We start from the raw sequence: 18,836 nt of genomic DNA on the forward strand, positions 1-18,836 counted from the left end.
CACATGATTAGGGCACTTACCTAAGAGATGGCAGATCCTAGTTCAAATCCTTTTGCCTCCTCAGGAAAAGGGGTATGTGAACTGGGGGTCCTCCACATCCTTGGTGAGCACCCTCTCCACCACGTTAAGGATTATAAGGCAGGGCTTTCCCCCTGCCCTGGCTGTTTTGTTTTATGTGAACTCATCTGAGGGGCCCAATCCAGTATACATGCTGAGAGACCACATACCAGATCAGGCCCCCACACATGACTTGGGCAGCCAAATGCCTGTAGTTCCCAATTTGTGACTCACTCTGGGGCTTACGCAGGACATAGGCATCCGGACACCTACTATGAGGCAGTACTGCACATACTCAGGCAGGAGATAGGCATCCAGCTGCAAGAGTGAGGCTGCAGTGTGCAGATCCAAGGAAAAACAGTAGTCAATGAGTTTAAGTGCCTTCAGTGTTAGGCAGTGGCTGCACATGTGTTTTGTGAGTCGCAGTGGTCCCCAAAAATGGGACTTAGGTGCCTAAGTACTTTTGTGGATCCCACACTTAGTACCCAAGGCCCAACTGAGAACAGGGTCTCATTGAACAAACACAGAGACTACCAACCCCATAGATCTTACCAGCTAAATAAACAAGACAGACAAAGATAGGGGGAAAGGACATAATATACCAATGGAGTGAACAATGCAAGGGTGGAGAATTTCATATTAGAGCCATGATTTTGGGGGTGGGAGGGGCCGGGGATTTTTTTATTATTTTAATCCTTTCAGTGGGCTAAGGTTATGAGGGCACTAGGCAGATGGAAAGACAAAGGAAGGGAGTGTGCAGAAATATCCCATTAGCACCGGGGAGAGAATGTTCATAGTGAAAACTGCAGAATGTACTCCTATGACATCATCATTGTCCAGGGTTCCTTGCTTGAACTCTTTCCTGCAGCAGCTCTGCTGGCTTCAGTCTCTGGCTGTCTACCTCCTGCAGTTTCTTTCCCAAAGGCAATAGGGCTGTGGTGAAGAGAGATGCTGCATGGATCCAAGCGCCTCCAGAGGAGAGGTTTCTTCCTTGCACAGTTCTGGATCTAGGAGGGTAAGGGTGACCCTTGCTGGGCCACATTTTGTCCCCTCAATCCCAGTGCAGCTGTACATCTTTCAACTACTTTCTGGAGTTGTTGTGAAGAATATGCTTATTCTACAGTCCCAGACTGCTTTCTCTGCTTTCTCAGATGCCAAAAGCCCTGCTTGTCACCTACCCTGCTTCCCAAACCTCCAAATTTCCTCCGGCCAACAGTTATGATTCAGTTAGTTGACAATACTGAAATCTATCTGTCTACTGAACACTGAAAATGTGAGGCCAGCATAAAATAAAAGCAACTTATTAAAAAATTTACAATGTTTTATTTAATTAAATAAAAACTTTAATTTTTTAAACTTAAACTGAAGTGTTGCAGTTTACACTAGACCAATGCAAAATACAGGACATTTGCTGAGGTGGTTACAGAGTCTTGCCATTAAAGCCCATGGGTTCTCTAATAGAGATGGGACGCAGAGCTGCGGTTGTGTCTGTCTCAAAAGTGCGCAAACCCCACAAAATATACCTCAGTGAAACAGACAGTTCAGCTTATTTGCTGTGTAAGTTACTAAACAAGCTATGACAACAAGAGACCTAAAGAGAAGGATGATGGTCTTGTGATTCAGGCACTAGATTAGGACTCAGGGACTCTTGATTCGATTCCCAGCTGTGCAACAGGCTTCCTCGCTCTACCTCAGTTTCCCCATGTGACAACGGGATAATGATTTTACCTTTCTTCCTCCCCTTTACATGTTGTAGCTATTTAGATGGTAAGCTCTTTGGGACAGCAACTCCCTCTCGCTATGTTTGTAAACTCCGTAGCATAACAGGGGCCTGATATCGGTTGAGGCTGCTAGGTGCTACTGTAATTCAAATAGTTCTTGGCTGATTCCACATGTTGTGCTACTTAAAACAAATAATTAAAATGTTCTTTCTGTACGGGGACTATTGTCTAATGATGAACTAAAGAGCTTTGACATGACTGGAGAATGAAAGAGATGAAGGTCAAAGTTGGGGACAGGAAGTATTGTCATGCACGTACACATTTCAGGCAATATGTTTTATTGCACTGATGCTACACTTTGACAGAGATTTCTGCTTGTCAAATCATGTCTGTCAGAGCTCTCAGAACAGGCTTTTCCAGGCTCTGAATCAGAATATTCTCAATTAGATGAGAAGAGGCACTGTGATATATGCATTGATGTAGGTATGGACACACACGAGCAAGCATCTTTTATTCTTCACCTATCTTATACCACATGCAATTACACTATTATCTCACTCAAAAACTAAGGCATTAGCTATTCAGATGGGACAGCTGACACTAAAGTTAAATCTTCTGGGTTGTGTCTTAGGTCACCATGACCATATACTTACTGTACCTTTGTCATGAGATTAATTTGGAGTATGGCTAGATCCACCCCTGCTGATGCTGAATTTTCACTTTTTGGAATTGAAGATTCCTTTGAAAAGTACTGTAAGGTTGTCTTTGAAACTGTTATTCGCTCAGTTTATTCGTAGTTTTCCCCCACAAAAAAACCTGACCTTCATTCCAACAGGTGGAATGAAACAAATCTATTCGATCATAAATCCTTCTAATTCACATAACTGAGGGAGCAATATTTCCTGTCCAGTGAGTATGAAACAGACAAATCAAGAAATCAGCTCTGAGGGACTCAGTTTCTTGTATTTCCATTGCGTCACATTCAAAGTTTCCCATTGCGTCTAATTTATTGGTTATTGTGTCTTACACAAACCAATAGCATCAAAGAGTTTCTGGTATATAATATATTCTCCAACTTTTCCAATCTCCCCATTATGAGAACAAAGCAGAATGATGGAAGGAGCATACTGCAAGCTGACAAGCACACCTCACCTTTTTGAAAGTGAAATTTTAGCCAGCAATATGGTGTGCAATTGTAGTGTCATATGGATAATCTCAAGGCTAGCTTCATCTGTGGACAGAAATACCAAGAAGAGTCAACTGCTGCAGCTCCATATCTAGAACATGAAAAAGGACTTGATTTTTTTTAAAAATAAGAATATGACAATGAAAAATATGAATGGGAAAATAGTGTATACTGTACATGCCTAGTGATGGACTGAAACAAATAAATTAGATCCCACTTGCCATAAACAGTACTGAATAGCAGGCTCAACAACTCCACTCGGTCAGTGATCGCTCAGGAATACAAGTCAGAAAGCTTCTGTTTTTAATCTTTGTTTTGTTGTTGTAGTTTGTTTTTCCTTCCCACCAGCTTCTAAGTCAGTTTAGTCCTCCTCTGAGAAGTGTCTGATTGGCAGCTCTGGAATATGCAGTCTTCTGACATATTCACTGGATAGACAGGCACAGGCAGTAGCAGTATAGGCCATATTGTCTTGCCAACATATCTCAGTTCTTACCTGGAGGGACCACCTATATGGGTGGGAAGGCAAGTTGGCCTTTTTGTCCCTTCACACCTTGGCCTCTTTTCTGAGAATGCTAGAAAAGTGCCAGCTGTGGCAGTGATGTATGTCATGTGGGCACATATTAGCAAGGAGGAAAGTTCATTGTTTACTAAAGTAAGTAATTGTTTTGTAACTTCTATTGTCAGAGTCAGGAGCAGCTCCAGGCACCAGCGCAGCAAGCGTGTGCCTGGGGCGGCAAGCCGCCGGGGGTGCCCTGCCAGTCCCTGCGAGGGTGGCAGTCAGGCAGCTTTCAGCAGCTTGCCTGTGGGAGGTCCACCGGTACCATGGTTTCGGCAGCAATTCGGCGGTGGGTACGCCAAATCCGCGGGACTGGCAGATCACCCGCAGAAACGCCGCCGAATCCGTGTGACCGCAGACCGCCCGCAAGCATGCCGCCGAAGGCGGCCTGACTGCTGTGCTTGGGGCAGCAAAAAACATAGAGCCGCCCCTGGTTAGAGTATATAAATTCCTGACAGAAATAGACTTCCATGTAGCTCCAGGGGTAGATTATGACACCCTAATTAACAGAATAGTACCTTATTCCCTGAGTAATCCCATTGATATGAAAGGGACTGTTCTAAGGGTAAAATATTACTCAGTGAGAATCAGTGTCAGAATATGGCCCTACACTATTGTTTATAACTCATATCTTTCTGTAGCTTGCAATAAATTCCAAGTATTTATTAAGCACCATATTGTGGAGCTATAATTCCCCTGTGGAAGTATCTGTTCACACATGTAATCTGAATGACTTCAGTAGGGCTATTTGCATTTGTAATTGCTTACCAGGGTGGATAGGATTTCTACAGTCTTGCTCTAATATTGAGCCTTATTCTACCACTCCTACTCAGCATGAATAAGTACCTTGCTTCATGAATAGTACCATTGATTTCACTGATCCTACCTGCAGAGTAAGGTACTACACAACCCGAGTAAGGATGGAAGAATTTTCCCCTTAGTGATAGTAAAACTATCAATGCAACCATTTGTTTCCATGCAGGGTTATAATCCAATACAAGAAATCATGATCCTACTGTTTATGTCTGCAGTTAAAACTGTATTATCATATGTCTGTTTTGCACAATGCTGGGAAAAAGTCAACTGTCCTTTGGCAGACACTATCTTGACTGAGAAGCATTTCTCTTCACTACTTTCAGAAGGTTATCAGCAGACAGAATGGAGGCAAAGGCATATCCCTTCTGATGGGAAAATTATGTCTGCATGACTTTCTTCCCAGACATCCATTATCTTGGAAAGGTGCCATAGTAATGCAAGGAAGTATGAGAACAAGACCTGTGCTATGCAATGAAGTTCTTCTTAAATCCATTTTACAGTCTTTGTGGTAGGACGGAAACAGAAAGGTTTCAGAACAATGGAGATGTAAGTGAAGTTCTATTTGCCTTCAATAACTAAATGAAAGGAGGCCAGTGCCTTAAAACCACAGCTGAAATGAAAACAAGATTCCATTTCTGTCATGTTTCCTTTCTCCACAGTTGCAGTTGACCAGTGTCTTGAAGTTAAAGAGTGACCTTCACCTCTTCCAGCTCTGAGTACTACCTAGAAGTCAAAAGGAGAGAAGAAAATTATCTAAGACATCTATGTATGCCCTCATCCTTGGCGTGGACCCTTTCATCACTGAAGGTGATGGCAACATGGCCTCTTGGCAGAAATCAGTACAGGAAATAACACAGAATTTGTATCCTAAGGCCTCATATCCACACTTTCCCATGATTTAACTGTTTTTCTAGCTGCCTACTGAGAATATGAGAGAGCTGACTCAGAATGCGACATCTCTGTCCCTCTGAGTACATGCTTACAATAAGTCCTTAGACTGGATGTAATCAGCAGACTAGTCTGGTATTGATGGCCAGTCATTCCTAAAGAGAACTGACATAGCAGATGAAACAAAGCAGCTACTGGAGTATAGAAGACACTTTGTTCTTGTTCATGTGACAGGAGAATGACCCAATTTTAGCATCAGTTCTCCAGTGACCTACTTAGAAGCAGAGAGGATGAATATTAAGCAGGAGTTATTTATCTGGAGGAGCATGTGCAGCACCAAGTATTGGCTGGAGGAGTGGTCACCGAATCAGGAAATTCAGTCTTATTTATTAACTTTTATTATTGACTTCTATCAACAACCAAGATACAGTAGTTAATCAAAGAAACAAACATCAAATTTGAAATTCACCTGGAAGAATCTTCTTGCTCAGTCCACAGCAAGATCATGTATTTGTTCCAGTCTGAGGAGCTCATAACTATATACATAACATTTACAGCTGGAAGAACAAGAGTAACATACATAGCCCAAAATTTCTCCCTATGAAGACACTATCCAATTCACAATAAAACATGTTATCATGTGGTTTTTGTCAACCCCCCCCAAACTTTCATTTTTCCTTTTAAAAAAAAGAATATTTATTTATTTATGGACTATCTGGATTTTTAGCCATATATCTTACAAAGAATGTTTTTGATAAATAGCTTCAGATTATGTGTCATGGAAGAGACTTCACTGTAGTCAGACAAATATCTGGTAACCACAAATGCCCATTTTTTTCACCATTTTAAACTCATGCATGCGTCCTTGTATTCCGAGAGAGCCTCAATTTTATAATCCATAACCCACTTATGTAACGACACAGCCAGAAGTATCAAGCATAGCTACTTTGGTGAGCTTCATTTTTATTGTATATCTAAGGAAAACATCCATAAAATAATGACAGTCCCAGTGCAAACTGATGGCAGGGTCTTAACCTTCATTATTTATTTTTTAAAATCCTTTATTAGTGCCCAAACTAATGAAATAATTCTCAGAGCAATGCACACAATTAAAAATCCCAGTGTTTCACAGCCGGACCTAATAAAACAGCATGACCTTGAAAAACAGGATATTATTTTGTACATTCTTTTTGGCATTATAACCTTAATTTAGAAAAAACAAATGAGACAATAATTGATATTTTTTTGTAATTTGAGATGAAAGCTTACAATCTGTGTACATTTGGACTGCTTTCATCATTGTATTATCTGCACAAAACAGCACCAGTTTACATTATTCCTAGAGCAATGACTACGTTACAGTATAAATATACACCAAAAAGCTGGCACATATGTCTGAGGTACTGTGAAATGGTAGCTATGCTGTTGACTGTATGATATGTAAGGCTGCATTTTCATCTTGGGTATTTTTAGTAAAAGTCACAGACAGGTCATGAGCAGTAAACAAAAATTCCAGGTGTTGGGAAGGGGTGGCCTGGGACCCCCGCTGGTGCTGGGGCGAGGTGGGCGGTGGCATACAGCTGGGACCCCTGCTGGTGCTGGGAAGGAGGAGGCAGGCAGCAGCACACAGCCCAGGACCTCTGCTGGTCCCGCGAGGGGAGGGTTGACGGGCTCCCTACTGGCTCCGACTGGCATGTCCCTGCAGCTCCTAGGGGAGGGGCGGCCCGGGGGCTCCGCACTCTGCTTCCGCCACAAGCACCGGCTCGATAGCAATCATTGGCCGAGAACCACAGCCAATGGGAGCTGTGGGGGTGGCGCCAGTGAGAGGGGGCAGTGCACGGAGCCCCTCCCCAGTATTCCGCCTAGGAGTTGGAGGGTGAGAGCTGGGTAGCCCCTCAGCCCCAGTAAGCACCTCCAGGCACCCCAACCCCCTTCCCCAGCTCTGAGGCCCCTCCCACACACCCAAACTGCTGCTGCTGGCTGCTACAGAAGTCACAGAGGTCACAGAAAGTCACGGAATCTGTGACTTCTGTGACCTCCATGACAGACACGTAGCCTTAATGATATGTAATGATTCTCTACAAAATTTGTTTCAAAGGAACTCAGAGTAGAGAGAATCTTAATAGGTTCCAAGACAGCATATAGACTCTTTGTCCAGTTTCCTTAGATTTCAGTATGTTGCAACATATTTGATTATCGTTTTTGTCTTGCTGAATCCAGTCTATGTGATCCAGTGAACCTTGCAGCCAGTATGGAATTACTCACAATTAGTAGATTTTTTTTTCATATAAAGCTCTATCATGTATAGTATTCAGGCTACACATGTGCATGACATTTGGATATAATCTCAATCATACTGAGAAAGGCAATATTTTATTTGTTGTAAGGAGATAAGCAAATGTTCAGAAATGCCAGAGAACCCTTCTCAGCTTTTAAATTTTAGTATTAAGAGGACCAGGTTTCCATCCATGAATATTTAAAAGGAAGTCTATGCAGAATTTCTGCATCTGTGCTTAAGAGGATGTTTAATTGTTGTTGCAACTTGGAATTGGATTAACTTCAAAAATAAAAATAGACTCTTTCTCTACATAAATCAAGTTTTTATCTCTAGTGAATAGAGATTAGTGTCCTGAAAGAGGGGTGGCGGGGTGGGCAGAGAAGTATTATAAAGAAGTTCTCTACAGGAGGCACCTGTGAATCTTGGCAAAATATAATTCCTTAGTCTGCTTGGTCTCCTGAATAGCTTACTGTTATCTGAGTATAGAGGTCTACAGATAATTTGAGATGAATAGAGCCATGGAATTCTGACTATAAGTCCTATAAACCTTTGGAAATGCATAACAGCCTGAGAATTCTTAATGTTTTGTGGTAAAACAGTTTTCACTTATTTCATTAGGTTTTCAAAAAATGCTGTTGTTTTAAGTTTTCACTTTTTTAAGGATCTGGAGAGCGAGAGGGTGGAACTGATTTTTTGTGTGAAATCCATGTAAAAAGCATTCTTTGTAGCTTTGCCCAGCTACATTGCTAGAAAATTATTAGCATAGAATTAATTATAATGACTTTGTAGTATTTGCATAACATATGTTTCTGCTTCCAACATTATAAGGTATGAATTAATGGACTCACTTAGGGCTAAAGAGAGTCAAAGAAATTATGGGAAAATCATTTTGATAACCTAGTCTGTTTGTCAGATGTACAACTCTGACACAAAGACAAAGATGAACACATACTTTATTTTAACTAGGAATAATCCTAAAAAAAAAAAAAAAAAGTCCCAAGCTCTATGTAACTACACAAATTTATGCACCTAGGTATTTCCAGAATATTTAGGCCATTTTTTTCAAAACCATGCATAAAATCAGTTAGCCAAATCTCCATGTAGGAATTTCAATAAAACTGCCTTGATTTCTAGAACTGAATTCTACTTACTTTAACTACTAGTGGTTAATAAGCTACTCTACCCACGCCTCAGAGGCAATATGTCTCTGACTACACATCTCTGAATCACAATTCTTTCCTTGAGTCGTTCTGCTCTGGTGGACTGGTGGGCAGGGCTTATGCCAACCTCAACTTACAACACCTTCTCCATTCTGAGCTGCTTCAACTGCATTGGCCAATTAGAAGGGGGTGGAGCCATGGCTCTGTCCACTCACACATCCTCTCCCCCACAAGGGGAGCCTTGTTTGTGTTGTGTTCCACAGATTTGGACTCAGGCATTTATCTGCATGCCCTCCAGTTGCATTCACTGTATTAGGTGCAGATATTCTGGGAGGTGCCCGTGTATCTTGAGAAATCAAGTGTGTCTCAGTTGCAGCACTGATTTTTCTAGGTTGTGGCAGAAGAGGTGCAGAAGAGTGTCATCTTGTATAAATCCCATTGAAACTCAATGGAAATGAGGTGTTTAGGAGCAGATTTTTAGAAGTATTTAGATGTCTAGCTCATATTGATTTAATTGGTAGTTAGGCATCTAAATACCTTTCAAAATATGTCCCTTAGTTGTCATTTCTGCCTTTGAAAATCTCCCCCACAAAGGGACTTGATTCAAAAGCCCACAAAAATCAGTGGAAAGAGTCTCATTGAGCTCAACTGGCTTTTGATTAGGTCTTACGATATTTGTACAGGGATTGTGCTTATCAAAGATGATATCCTTCTTTTGTATGCTTTATACTAATTAGAATTAAAATAGAATTACAGTAGATGCATTATGTGCTCAAAATTAAATGCATAATTTATAGCATTGATTATATGTTATAGAAAGTGTTTCCCAACCAGGACAGTGGGCATAAAACATCCATTTGTACCACTTTGCATTTTAATGAATGATTGTTGACAAGAAATACGAATGTGGCAGAAAAGTGTTCTGTGAGTATTTTTGGATGTCAATTGGTTATCACAATGAAATCATTTTATTCAAAACTGGCATTTTCCTTGATTGGCAATCTTTCTTTTTGAAGTTTTCACTATATGATCTGTCAGATAACAAGAAAAAAGAGTTTCCTATGGCTCTGAATGCCATTCATTCTTCTCTCTCTTCTCATATTTGCAAAGCTTATAGTATAATTTTATGTTTATGAGACACTAGCTTTCTTTTCATTCAGTGTAGCTATCTATGTTCATTGTCAAAAGAAATCTGATTGACTTCTGCAGCACCTATCATGTTTATCTGCAATACAATATGCTGTTACATTGTCATCTTCTGCAAAGAATAATAATAATAAAAAAATACACAAAGAAAGTTTAAGGGTAGAAAAGAGGATAACATATTTTTCCACGATACATTTATATTATATAAAATAAACTCTTGACTAACGGAATTCTTATTTTTATTCATTGTATACCTTGTTTTTAAAAGAAAAGAATAAGTGTCAGGTAGCTCACATGACTGATATTGTCTATTATTTTCTCAAAAATTAGATATGATTAAAAAGAACATTTTTTGTTGTCTTAGATACAACATATGACCTTTATGCAACTATTATTTTTCCATATGCTAATCTAGCTAAGGAATTTTATGACTGTCATGGAGATGCCCATAATTTGCTACGTGCTTTCCAAACACTGATAAAGGACAGTCCCTGCTTGGAGGAGCTCATAGTCTAATGAGAAATCGGTAGAGAGGTCAGGGGAAAAATAGAAATAAGTGGTTTGTTATTTTGTATGATTAAAAATTAGGAACACCTCAAAAATCTTAAAACTTGGCAGAAGCAACTTCATACATGACATACAATCTAAACCCAGATTGATTTATTGTGTTCTCTGTTCAAAAATTACACCTGATTTTATTTTATGGGTTAAAAAATATCACTATGAGATGATTTTCATCTCCAGTTGCTCTGTTTACAGATATATCTTTTACCTATATTGAGTGCAAGAATGTGCTACTATAAAGGCTCCTTTTCAGTGTAAATGGTACAGGATGTGATATGTTCCAACTTTTACAATGTATTTTTGTTGTCATCTGTTTGATTAATTTATCATTTTTATTCGATACTGTGTGATAGATATGCACATCACTTGTGTATTTGCAAACATCATTGCTATTAGCTTCATTGTGTTAAAGAACAGGCAAGCTGTTGACATGAGCTTGGATTATTATTTTCCTATAATCATTTCCATTTCAGAGAATGACTAAGGGAGAAATTTAGATGTGTCCATGCCTCAGGGAGATTGGTTTTGGATGACTTAAGGTTTCTAACAGAAGAAATATTGAAGATGTGAATCTTTTAAAACAAGTGTATTCTTACCATATTTGTCCTTTATGTTTTACATGCCCTTTCTCTTTTGTTTTAATGGGTTATTATTTAAGCACGAATGCTTAAGCCAAGATTTAAAAAAAGGACTAGTGATTTTGGGTGCCTACATTGTTGGATAGGCAACTTGAGACAACTAAAAGAGGAATAAATTTACAGTCAGTTGAGTCTCATCATTCTATGAAAATCAAAAATGGAACTATTCTGATTTACAGCAGCTAGGGATCTGGCCTACTGATCTCATCTGTGCATATATATTTAAAATTATTCATCTTTTTTCATTAAAATGGACACACTCCCTATGTCCGTATGTGACCTTGTTCTAATTCTTAAAAACATACACACGTGGGAACTTTTGATTCTGTACTTTCTCTGAGCTGTTTGTTAATTTACAGTCTCAGCATCTTGTATTATTTTTTCCATATCCAGCAAGGGTGTAAAGGCAGTTTCAGTCTGACAGACAATAGCAGTATAGCCACAGTTAGCATGGGGAGTGGCAAGCAGCAGCACAGGCTAGCCAAGCTGAGTATGTAATTATAGAGTCCGGGAGGGCAGAGGGGAGATTGTTTTTAAGCTGGCTACCCTATGCTATTGCTTACCACTGCCCATGCTACTGTGGTGCACTACTATTTTTAGCATGCTAGCTATGCAAGCTGGGAATCACATCCCTAGCTCCAAATATAGGCACAGATTTAGAGGAGCAGTGAATTGAAAACAAAGGCATAACAGTTAATGACCATATACACTACAACAAGCATTTTCAACCCCCATAATAAACTAAGATGTGTGTGTGTGACAGGGTGAGAGCACTGGGCATCTCAATGGATTGAACTTTAGTTTGGGAACCATTTTATGTGAACCAACCCCATCCTTCTGGGATTTAGATAAAGTGGGTCCAGGATCTTAGTCATAGAATTTAAGGCTAGAAGGGACCATCAGATCATCTAGTACATCACAGGCCACCAATACCACTCAGCACACATATACTAACTAAACCCAACAACTGAAATTAGACCAAGGTATTACAACCCTCAAGAGACTAAATTATTATGTGCCAAAAGCAGAGAATGGGGGCGATGGAGGCACCACAACACCCAAGTCCCCTACAACAGCAAGCAATTGATCTCTGAAAACATCTGCAGGTTTGTTTTCAGTTTTTCAAAACCAAAATCCAACCAATGAGGTTTTGTTAAATCAAAACCAAACTAGTCCCTGCTTTGCCCATCTCCAGTACTTTAGCTAAGATTACAAAAATACGAACAAGTTATAAAAATAGAGAATAAACTATAGACTTGCAATAACTAGCACATTTAGAAACAGATGGCTGAAAACTGAATTTGCTTTCTTGTTAGGGGCAATAAAGAAAACAGTTGAGGTAAACTGGTTGCAAAAGTGAGAGAAAAATGTGTTGCATTTTCTACTACAAACATCCAAATCACGTTCATAGATTCTATTGAGACCAAACAGTCTGTTTTTAATTGGAAAGGGCTTCATGAGCCTGTAAATGTGGGATATGTGCTCATCTAAAGAGTATTTTGCATATTCTTGTCATGCTGCATACAACAGATACTGTTCAGCCACTAAATTAGTTTCCCTGCTTAGAGCCGGCACATCTTTAATACTTTTTAGTTCTAAAATGGAAGAGTAATGTACTGCTGTTGAAACACCTTCCCGAGTCATATCTATTTTACTATATCATGTTTAGAGAAGCTGCATGTTTCTAGAACTGAACTCAAAGAGAACATTAAACACTCTGAATCCTTACTTTAACATACCCTCTCCATTTGCTGAAGCACATCTTTACACTACCAGAATTCTTTCTAGTGCCAGAACCAGTAAGTTTTAAAATACTAAGGACTTGTGTATGGCTTATTGTACTAGTGGCATCTCTAGTTAATGTTGACTGACATCTTCCATTAGAAGACCCTATTTTCAGTTGCTTATATGTGACGGGTTGGATCACAGAACCCCCCTGGGAGCTGCCACCTGATGTGCCAAGACTACCTCTGCTCCTGTTTTCCCTGCCAGCTCAGGACTTCAGCACCCTGTCTTGCTGAGCCAGACACTCCGGTCTCCTCCAACAAAGACCCAGGGTCTGAATTACTTGCCCCAGAGCTGCAGGTTTACCTGAAAACAGTTCACAGAAGTGTGCTTGTCTTTAGCACTCGGATGCCCAACTCCCAATGGGGTCTAAACCCAAATAAATCCGTTTTACCCTGCATAAAACTGGGTATGCAGGGTAAACTCATAAATTGTTCACCCTCTATAACACTGATAGAGAGATATGCACAGTTGTTTGCTCCCCCAGGTATTAATACATAGTCTGAGTTAATTAATAAGTAAAAAGTGATTTGATTAAATACAGAAAGTAGGATTTAAGTGGTTCCAAGTAGTAACAGACAGAACAAAATAAGTCACCAACCAAAATAAAATAAAATGTGCAAATCTATGTCTAATCAAACTGAATACAGATAATCTCACCCTCAGAGATGCTTCAGTAAGTTTTTCCCTCAGACTGGACACCTTCCAGGCCTGGGCACAATTCTTTCCCCGGTACAGCTCTTGTTCCAGCTCAGGTGGTAGCTAGGGGATTCTTCATGATGGCTCTCCCTCTTTGTTCTGTTCCACCAGTTTTTATATCTTTTGCATAAGGCGGGAATCCTTTGTCTCTCTCTGGGTTTCCACACACACCCCTCACTGGAAAAGCACCAGGTTAAAGATGGATTCCAGTTCCTGTTACATGATCACATGTCACTGTAAGACCCCAAGCCTTCATTTCTCCCAGCCTGATTCACAGGAAGGCTTGCTTGCAAACAGAGCCCCAGTCAATTGTCCTGGTTGATGGGAGCCATTAAGATTCCAAACCACCATTAATGGCCCACACTTTGCATAATTACAATAGGCCCTCAGTGTTATATTTCATATTTCTAGTCCCAGATACAAGAGTGGTACATTTATACAAATAGGATGATCACACTCAGTAGATTATAAGCTTTGTAATGATACCTTACAAGAGACCTTTTGCATGAAGCATATTCCACTTACATTATATTCACTCGTTACCATATTTTTATAAAACCATATAGACTGAACAATGTCACATTTTACATTTGCCACACTAACTATTTGGGCTTAAGTTTTCCATGCCAGGTATCTGCCTAAAGCTAAAATGTCTCAGCTGTTTCCAAGAATAAGGCAAGGGAAAAAATATGTTGCTTTGCTCACATTAAAAAATTTCTACAGCCATTTCATTGAGACATTCTAGTGCCTCCATGCTTTGGAACTGGGACTTGAAATGTAGCAGGAGGGTGGCCGTTTGCCTAATCAGCCCAAATGTGATATATTTCTCCTTGATACTGTAGATAAAAAAGTTTGACATCCATAGAAAGTTTGTCCCCCTCCCCTCCACTCTCCTCCCCTCCTCCCCTTTGTTCTGCACCCTGACTCTATTTCATTTGAAGCTTGGTGGTTCTGCTTCTAAATTTTAATTCATTTGACCCCAAGTTGAGATTCCATGCTTCACTAAAGGGGATTGGGATCAGTTACCAAAGCATCCTATCAGAATCCAGTCACTTTTGCCACTTTCTGCTACCTGTTCACATGCCTGAGACTTACATGTGGTGCTAAGATCTCCTGGGGGATGAAAACAATGATTTTAGTGTTATATATGGTTAGGAATACCAACCTGGCTTCTAAGTTTAGCTAGTAATTACACTGCTCTACAGCCAAAATGCTTCTGAAATAAATGTAGTCAAACTTTACTAATTCGGGGTCACTGAGAACGAAAATTATGCTTAAAATTGTTGATTGGCTCTAGTTTTCAAGATATGCTATTGGGTCAGTATATATGACCCTTGACTTGGGAATGGCGGAGGATAAGTGAGTTATAAAGGGAAGGGATCTCAATTTAAATCAGAAATGAATAAAATACATCTTTGACTGGATCTATGAATAAATCTATGACTGGGTTTGGACAGTACTTGCTTTTTAGGCAAAACAATGAATGATGCAATCTGAAGCTGGTATTGCATCATACATGATATGAATTGCATCATGTTATTCCTAGAAGTCATGGATGATGCAATCATAACGAAACTTACATCACTCTGCTGAACAAATTGCCCTATATCAGCTCTAGAAATCATACAGTGTCGTGCTCTCTTATTTGTCAGTGTTTGATTTTGCAAAGGGACACATTTCTGTTTAGCCAAAGTGAGCAGAGATGCCTCGTACTTCTGCTATGTTTGTGGTGAAGTGACTTTTGCATCACAAAAGCGCAGTATAACCACTATGGTTAAGAAAGCCTATCATCTTTATTTTGGCTGCAAAATTGGAGATCAGGACAAGAGGTGGGCCCCACACATATGCTGCAACACTTGTGCAACAAATCTTCACCAGTGGTTGAACAGGAAAAGGAAATCTATGCCTTTTGCAGTGCCAATGATTTGGAGAGAGCCAATAGATCATACCAGCAATTGTTACTTCTACACGGTGCCTCCAGTTGGGAAAGGTGTGTCAAAGAAGAAAAAGTGGACTGTGCATTATCCAAACATTCCATCAGCTATGTACCCAGTACCCCACAGAGGAGGACTGCCGGTTCCTGATGCACCAGAATCATTCTCACTTGAGTCAGACGAGGAAGAGGAAGAGAATGAAACTTCTGGTCCTGAACTATCAATGTCACAGGACCCACATTTTCTCCCATCCTCCTCCTCTGAACCACACCTCATAACACAAGGTGAACTGAATGACCTTGTCAGGGACTTGGAACTACCCAAGAGTAAGGCAGAGCTGTTGGGCTCCAGACTACAGCAGTGGAATCTCCTGGCAGGTGATGCTAGGGTTTCCATGTTCCGTGACCATCAAAAGGATCTTGTCCCATTCTTCTTCATGGGAGGTGATCCTGCAACAACATCAATGATCTGATGGCAGCCCTCAACATTGTTCACGATCCAGATGAGTGGAGACTGTTCATTGATTCATCGAAGACAAGTCTTAAAGCTGTTTTACTGCATAATGGCAATGTTTTGCCATTAATTCCAGTTGGTCATGCAGTCCATATGAAGGAAACCTATGACAACATGAAACAACTTTTGAGGTGCATAAACTATGACCAACATCAGGGGCAGCTTTGTGGCAATTTAAAGGTTGTTCCTCTCTTGCTTGGTCTGCAGACTGGATACACAAAGTACTGCTGTTTTCTCTGCGAATGGGATAGTCGTGCAAGAGATTCCCACTACATCAAGAAAGATTGGCCACTCCGACAGTCATTGGAGCCTGGGATGAAAAGCGTTCAGCATCCACCACTTGTTGAATAAAGGAAGATTTTGTTACCACCCTTACACATCAAGCTGGGTCTGATGAAGAACTTTGTCAAGGCCATTGACAAAACACAAGCAGCTTTCAAGTACCTCCGTGGAAAATTTCCAACGTTAAGCGAAGCTAAGATAAAGGAAGGTGTCTTTGTTGGTCTTCAGATTTGTGAACTTCTTCGAGATGATACATTTGACCATGCACTGCGTGGCAAGGAAAAGACGGCATGGAAAGCCTTCCAGTTAGTGGCAATAAAATTTCTCAGAAACAACAAGGCAGACAACTACAGGTTGTTGGTGGAAAACCTCCTCAAGGCATACAAAAGCCTTGGTTGCAACATGTCACTAAAGATACATTTTTTGCACTCTCATCTAGATTTTTTTCCACCGAACTGTGGAGCAGTGAGCGACGAGCCTGGCGAGCGATTTCACCAGGACATTGCAACAATGGAGAAATGCTATCAGGGCAAATGGAGCCCATCAATGCTTGCAGAGTATTGCTGGACAGTGACAAGAGATGCTCCATTTAATGAATACAAGAGACAAGCCAAGAAGCGCCGAGTAGACACTGAACAGGACTAAACTATGTACATAATAGTTTTTTGCCTTTTGTTTCATAATAAATTTTATTTATATAACCCTTTTGCTGATTTTTAAAGTGTTACATAAACAGGACAGGTGAAATATCATGTAAAGCAACCATAAACACTTGAAAAGACCTAGGTTTACAATTTATGATTAAAACTCTACTATCTATACAATATACATAGACATAAAATGTAAAAACTTAATATCTTTGAAACCGTTGCCAATCAGTTGTTTTAATTGTCATATTTGAATGCAGCACATCAAAATACATAATAAATAGCACATTTTATCTCTGAAGCAGACGACTTCTCAAAAATTGTAGACCAGTGTTATATGAGGCACGTGCCTCTTGTCAGAAATACTTGCCCATCATATGGCTTTCAAAACATGGGATTTCTTTACCTTTTCTGATACACTTGGTGCAAAATGAAAAATATAAGCAATATTAAACTGCTTACATATTAAATGGCCCAAGGACTGCCTCACTAATAATTGTGCTAAAGTTCAGAAGTTATAAAATTTGGAAAAACAAAATGAACAGACCAAATTATGTTCTAGAAGGTGTCTAAAGGCATAGTCATGAGCAAAGCAAGGGGTGGTGGTTTGCTCCATCCCAGGAGGCAATTTAGCTCAGATATACTCCTGTGACACACCATTCTCTCCTTGCTTCCTCTTTGCATTGTGTGTAGTACTTTGTTGCAGGCCTATACCAGTTGCGCTGGCTGAAATATTCTGGAGGAAGTGGCAAGGTTCTGCCAGTATCGTGGCCCTCCCCACCCACCTTCTCCAAGGGGAATAAGTGGGCCTGCAATATCTGTTAACTCCTACTTGCCTGGACTCATGAAAGAGTTTAAGGGTGTAACATAATTCTCCCTGCATGGACGGGTAATCCAAGTCATAACCTAGACCTATATGAAAATGTTAATTGACAGTGTTTCCATAGAAACTAATAGCAAATAGAAGCCTTTATCCAAAATGAAATTAATGCAGACAAGTTACCTTCTGATAATCAGGGACAAACTATAAAGCATTTAATTTGTGCAAGGAAGCCAGACTTCAAGTATTTTTAAATATAGCCAAGTTGCCCTCTCCAGCATTGTGCGTTGTTAACTGGTTTCTGACTAAGAAGTAATTTTTTTCATGAAGAAATATTGGAGTTAATGAGAGTCTTTCCGTTTATCTCAGTACTCTTTGGATCAGGTCTACAAGGAAATAGATTGTAACCCATTTTTGTCAAACACAAACATTATCTGAGTGACTACCTGTTACTAATCCAAACAGCAATCATTTACTGTTAAATTTCTGCCATGCATAAAACAAACATGAATGGTAGAATTGGCAAGTTTTACACTGGAATTTGCTTGGGATTTATGTGAGTGGACATTTAGCTTTAAAGGGTTAACTTCAAAGCAATCAAACATGCAATGTTTGAGCAGGATCATTTTTTTTAACCTTCTTGTAATGTCAATCCTAGTTGTATAGCAGTGAAGCCTCCAGCTGCCTTGTGAAAAACGTTGGATTATGAGTGGATTTGAGATTTTCAGTCCTTTAGCCAGTAGAGACAGATTGTATTTCATAGGCAATGTGATTAGGCATGAAGGTAAAGTGTTTACATTACGCCCTGATTACCTTACCAGTGACAAAGCTGCTCACCTTTACTGCCAATCAGATGTACCACAAAACAGTACTTGCTTGACATTGGGGAGAAGAGATTACAGCACTGAAAAGAAAATATAAGAAACGGGCTGGAAAGAATCCAAATGAAATATCTGGTTCAACTATAAATGCTGTTTCAATATAAATGCAGTACAACCCTTCCCACCAAAAACATGTAAGAGCAATGTCAAAACCATTTTGATGAATTGGGTTTCGGAAAATCAGGAGAGTTAATGGGTAAAGGATTCATGCCTCAGTACATTAAAAAAAAAGTTTATATATACACAAGAATTCATTGTTATTCAG

The 18,836-nt window shown here is 39.9% G+C and overlaps 1 protein-coding gene across 10 annotated transcripts in view; it reads left to right on the forward strand.

The window, feature by feature from the left end:
- The window catches only part of BRINP3 (BMP/retinoic acid inducible neural specific 3), a 317,033-nt gene that overhangs the window by 265,483 nt on the left and 32,714 nt on the right, over nt 1-18,836 (forward strand). Inside the window, exon 9 of one of the 10 annotated variants that reach the window (XM_005290691.5) lies at nt 4,996-5,121. The exons of the other annotated variants lie outside the window; for them this stretch is intronic. Within the exon in view, the coding sequence (XP_005290748.1) occupies nt 4,996-5,005 (10 nt within the window). The 3' untranslated portion in view covers nt 5,006-5,121. Of the gene's footprint in view, nt 1-4,995; nt 5,122-18,836 lie in introns of those variants that run through there. 10 annotated transcript variants of the gene reach the window in all.

Source organism: Chrysemys picta, chromosome 8 (assembly GCF_011386835.1).
Source record: "Chrysemys picta bellii isolate R12L10 chromosome 8, ASM1138683v2, whole genome shotgun sequence".
NCBI classification, from domain to species: Eukaryota; Metazoa; Chordata; order Testudines; family Emydidae; genus Chrysemys; species Chrysemys picta.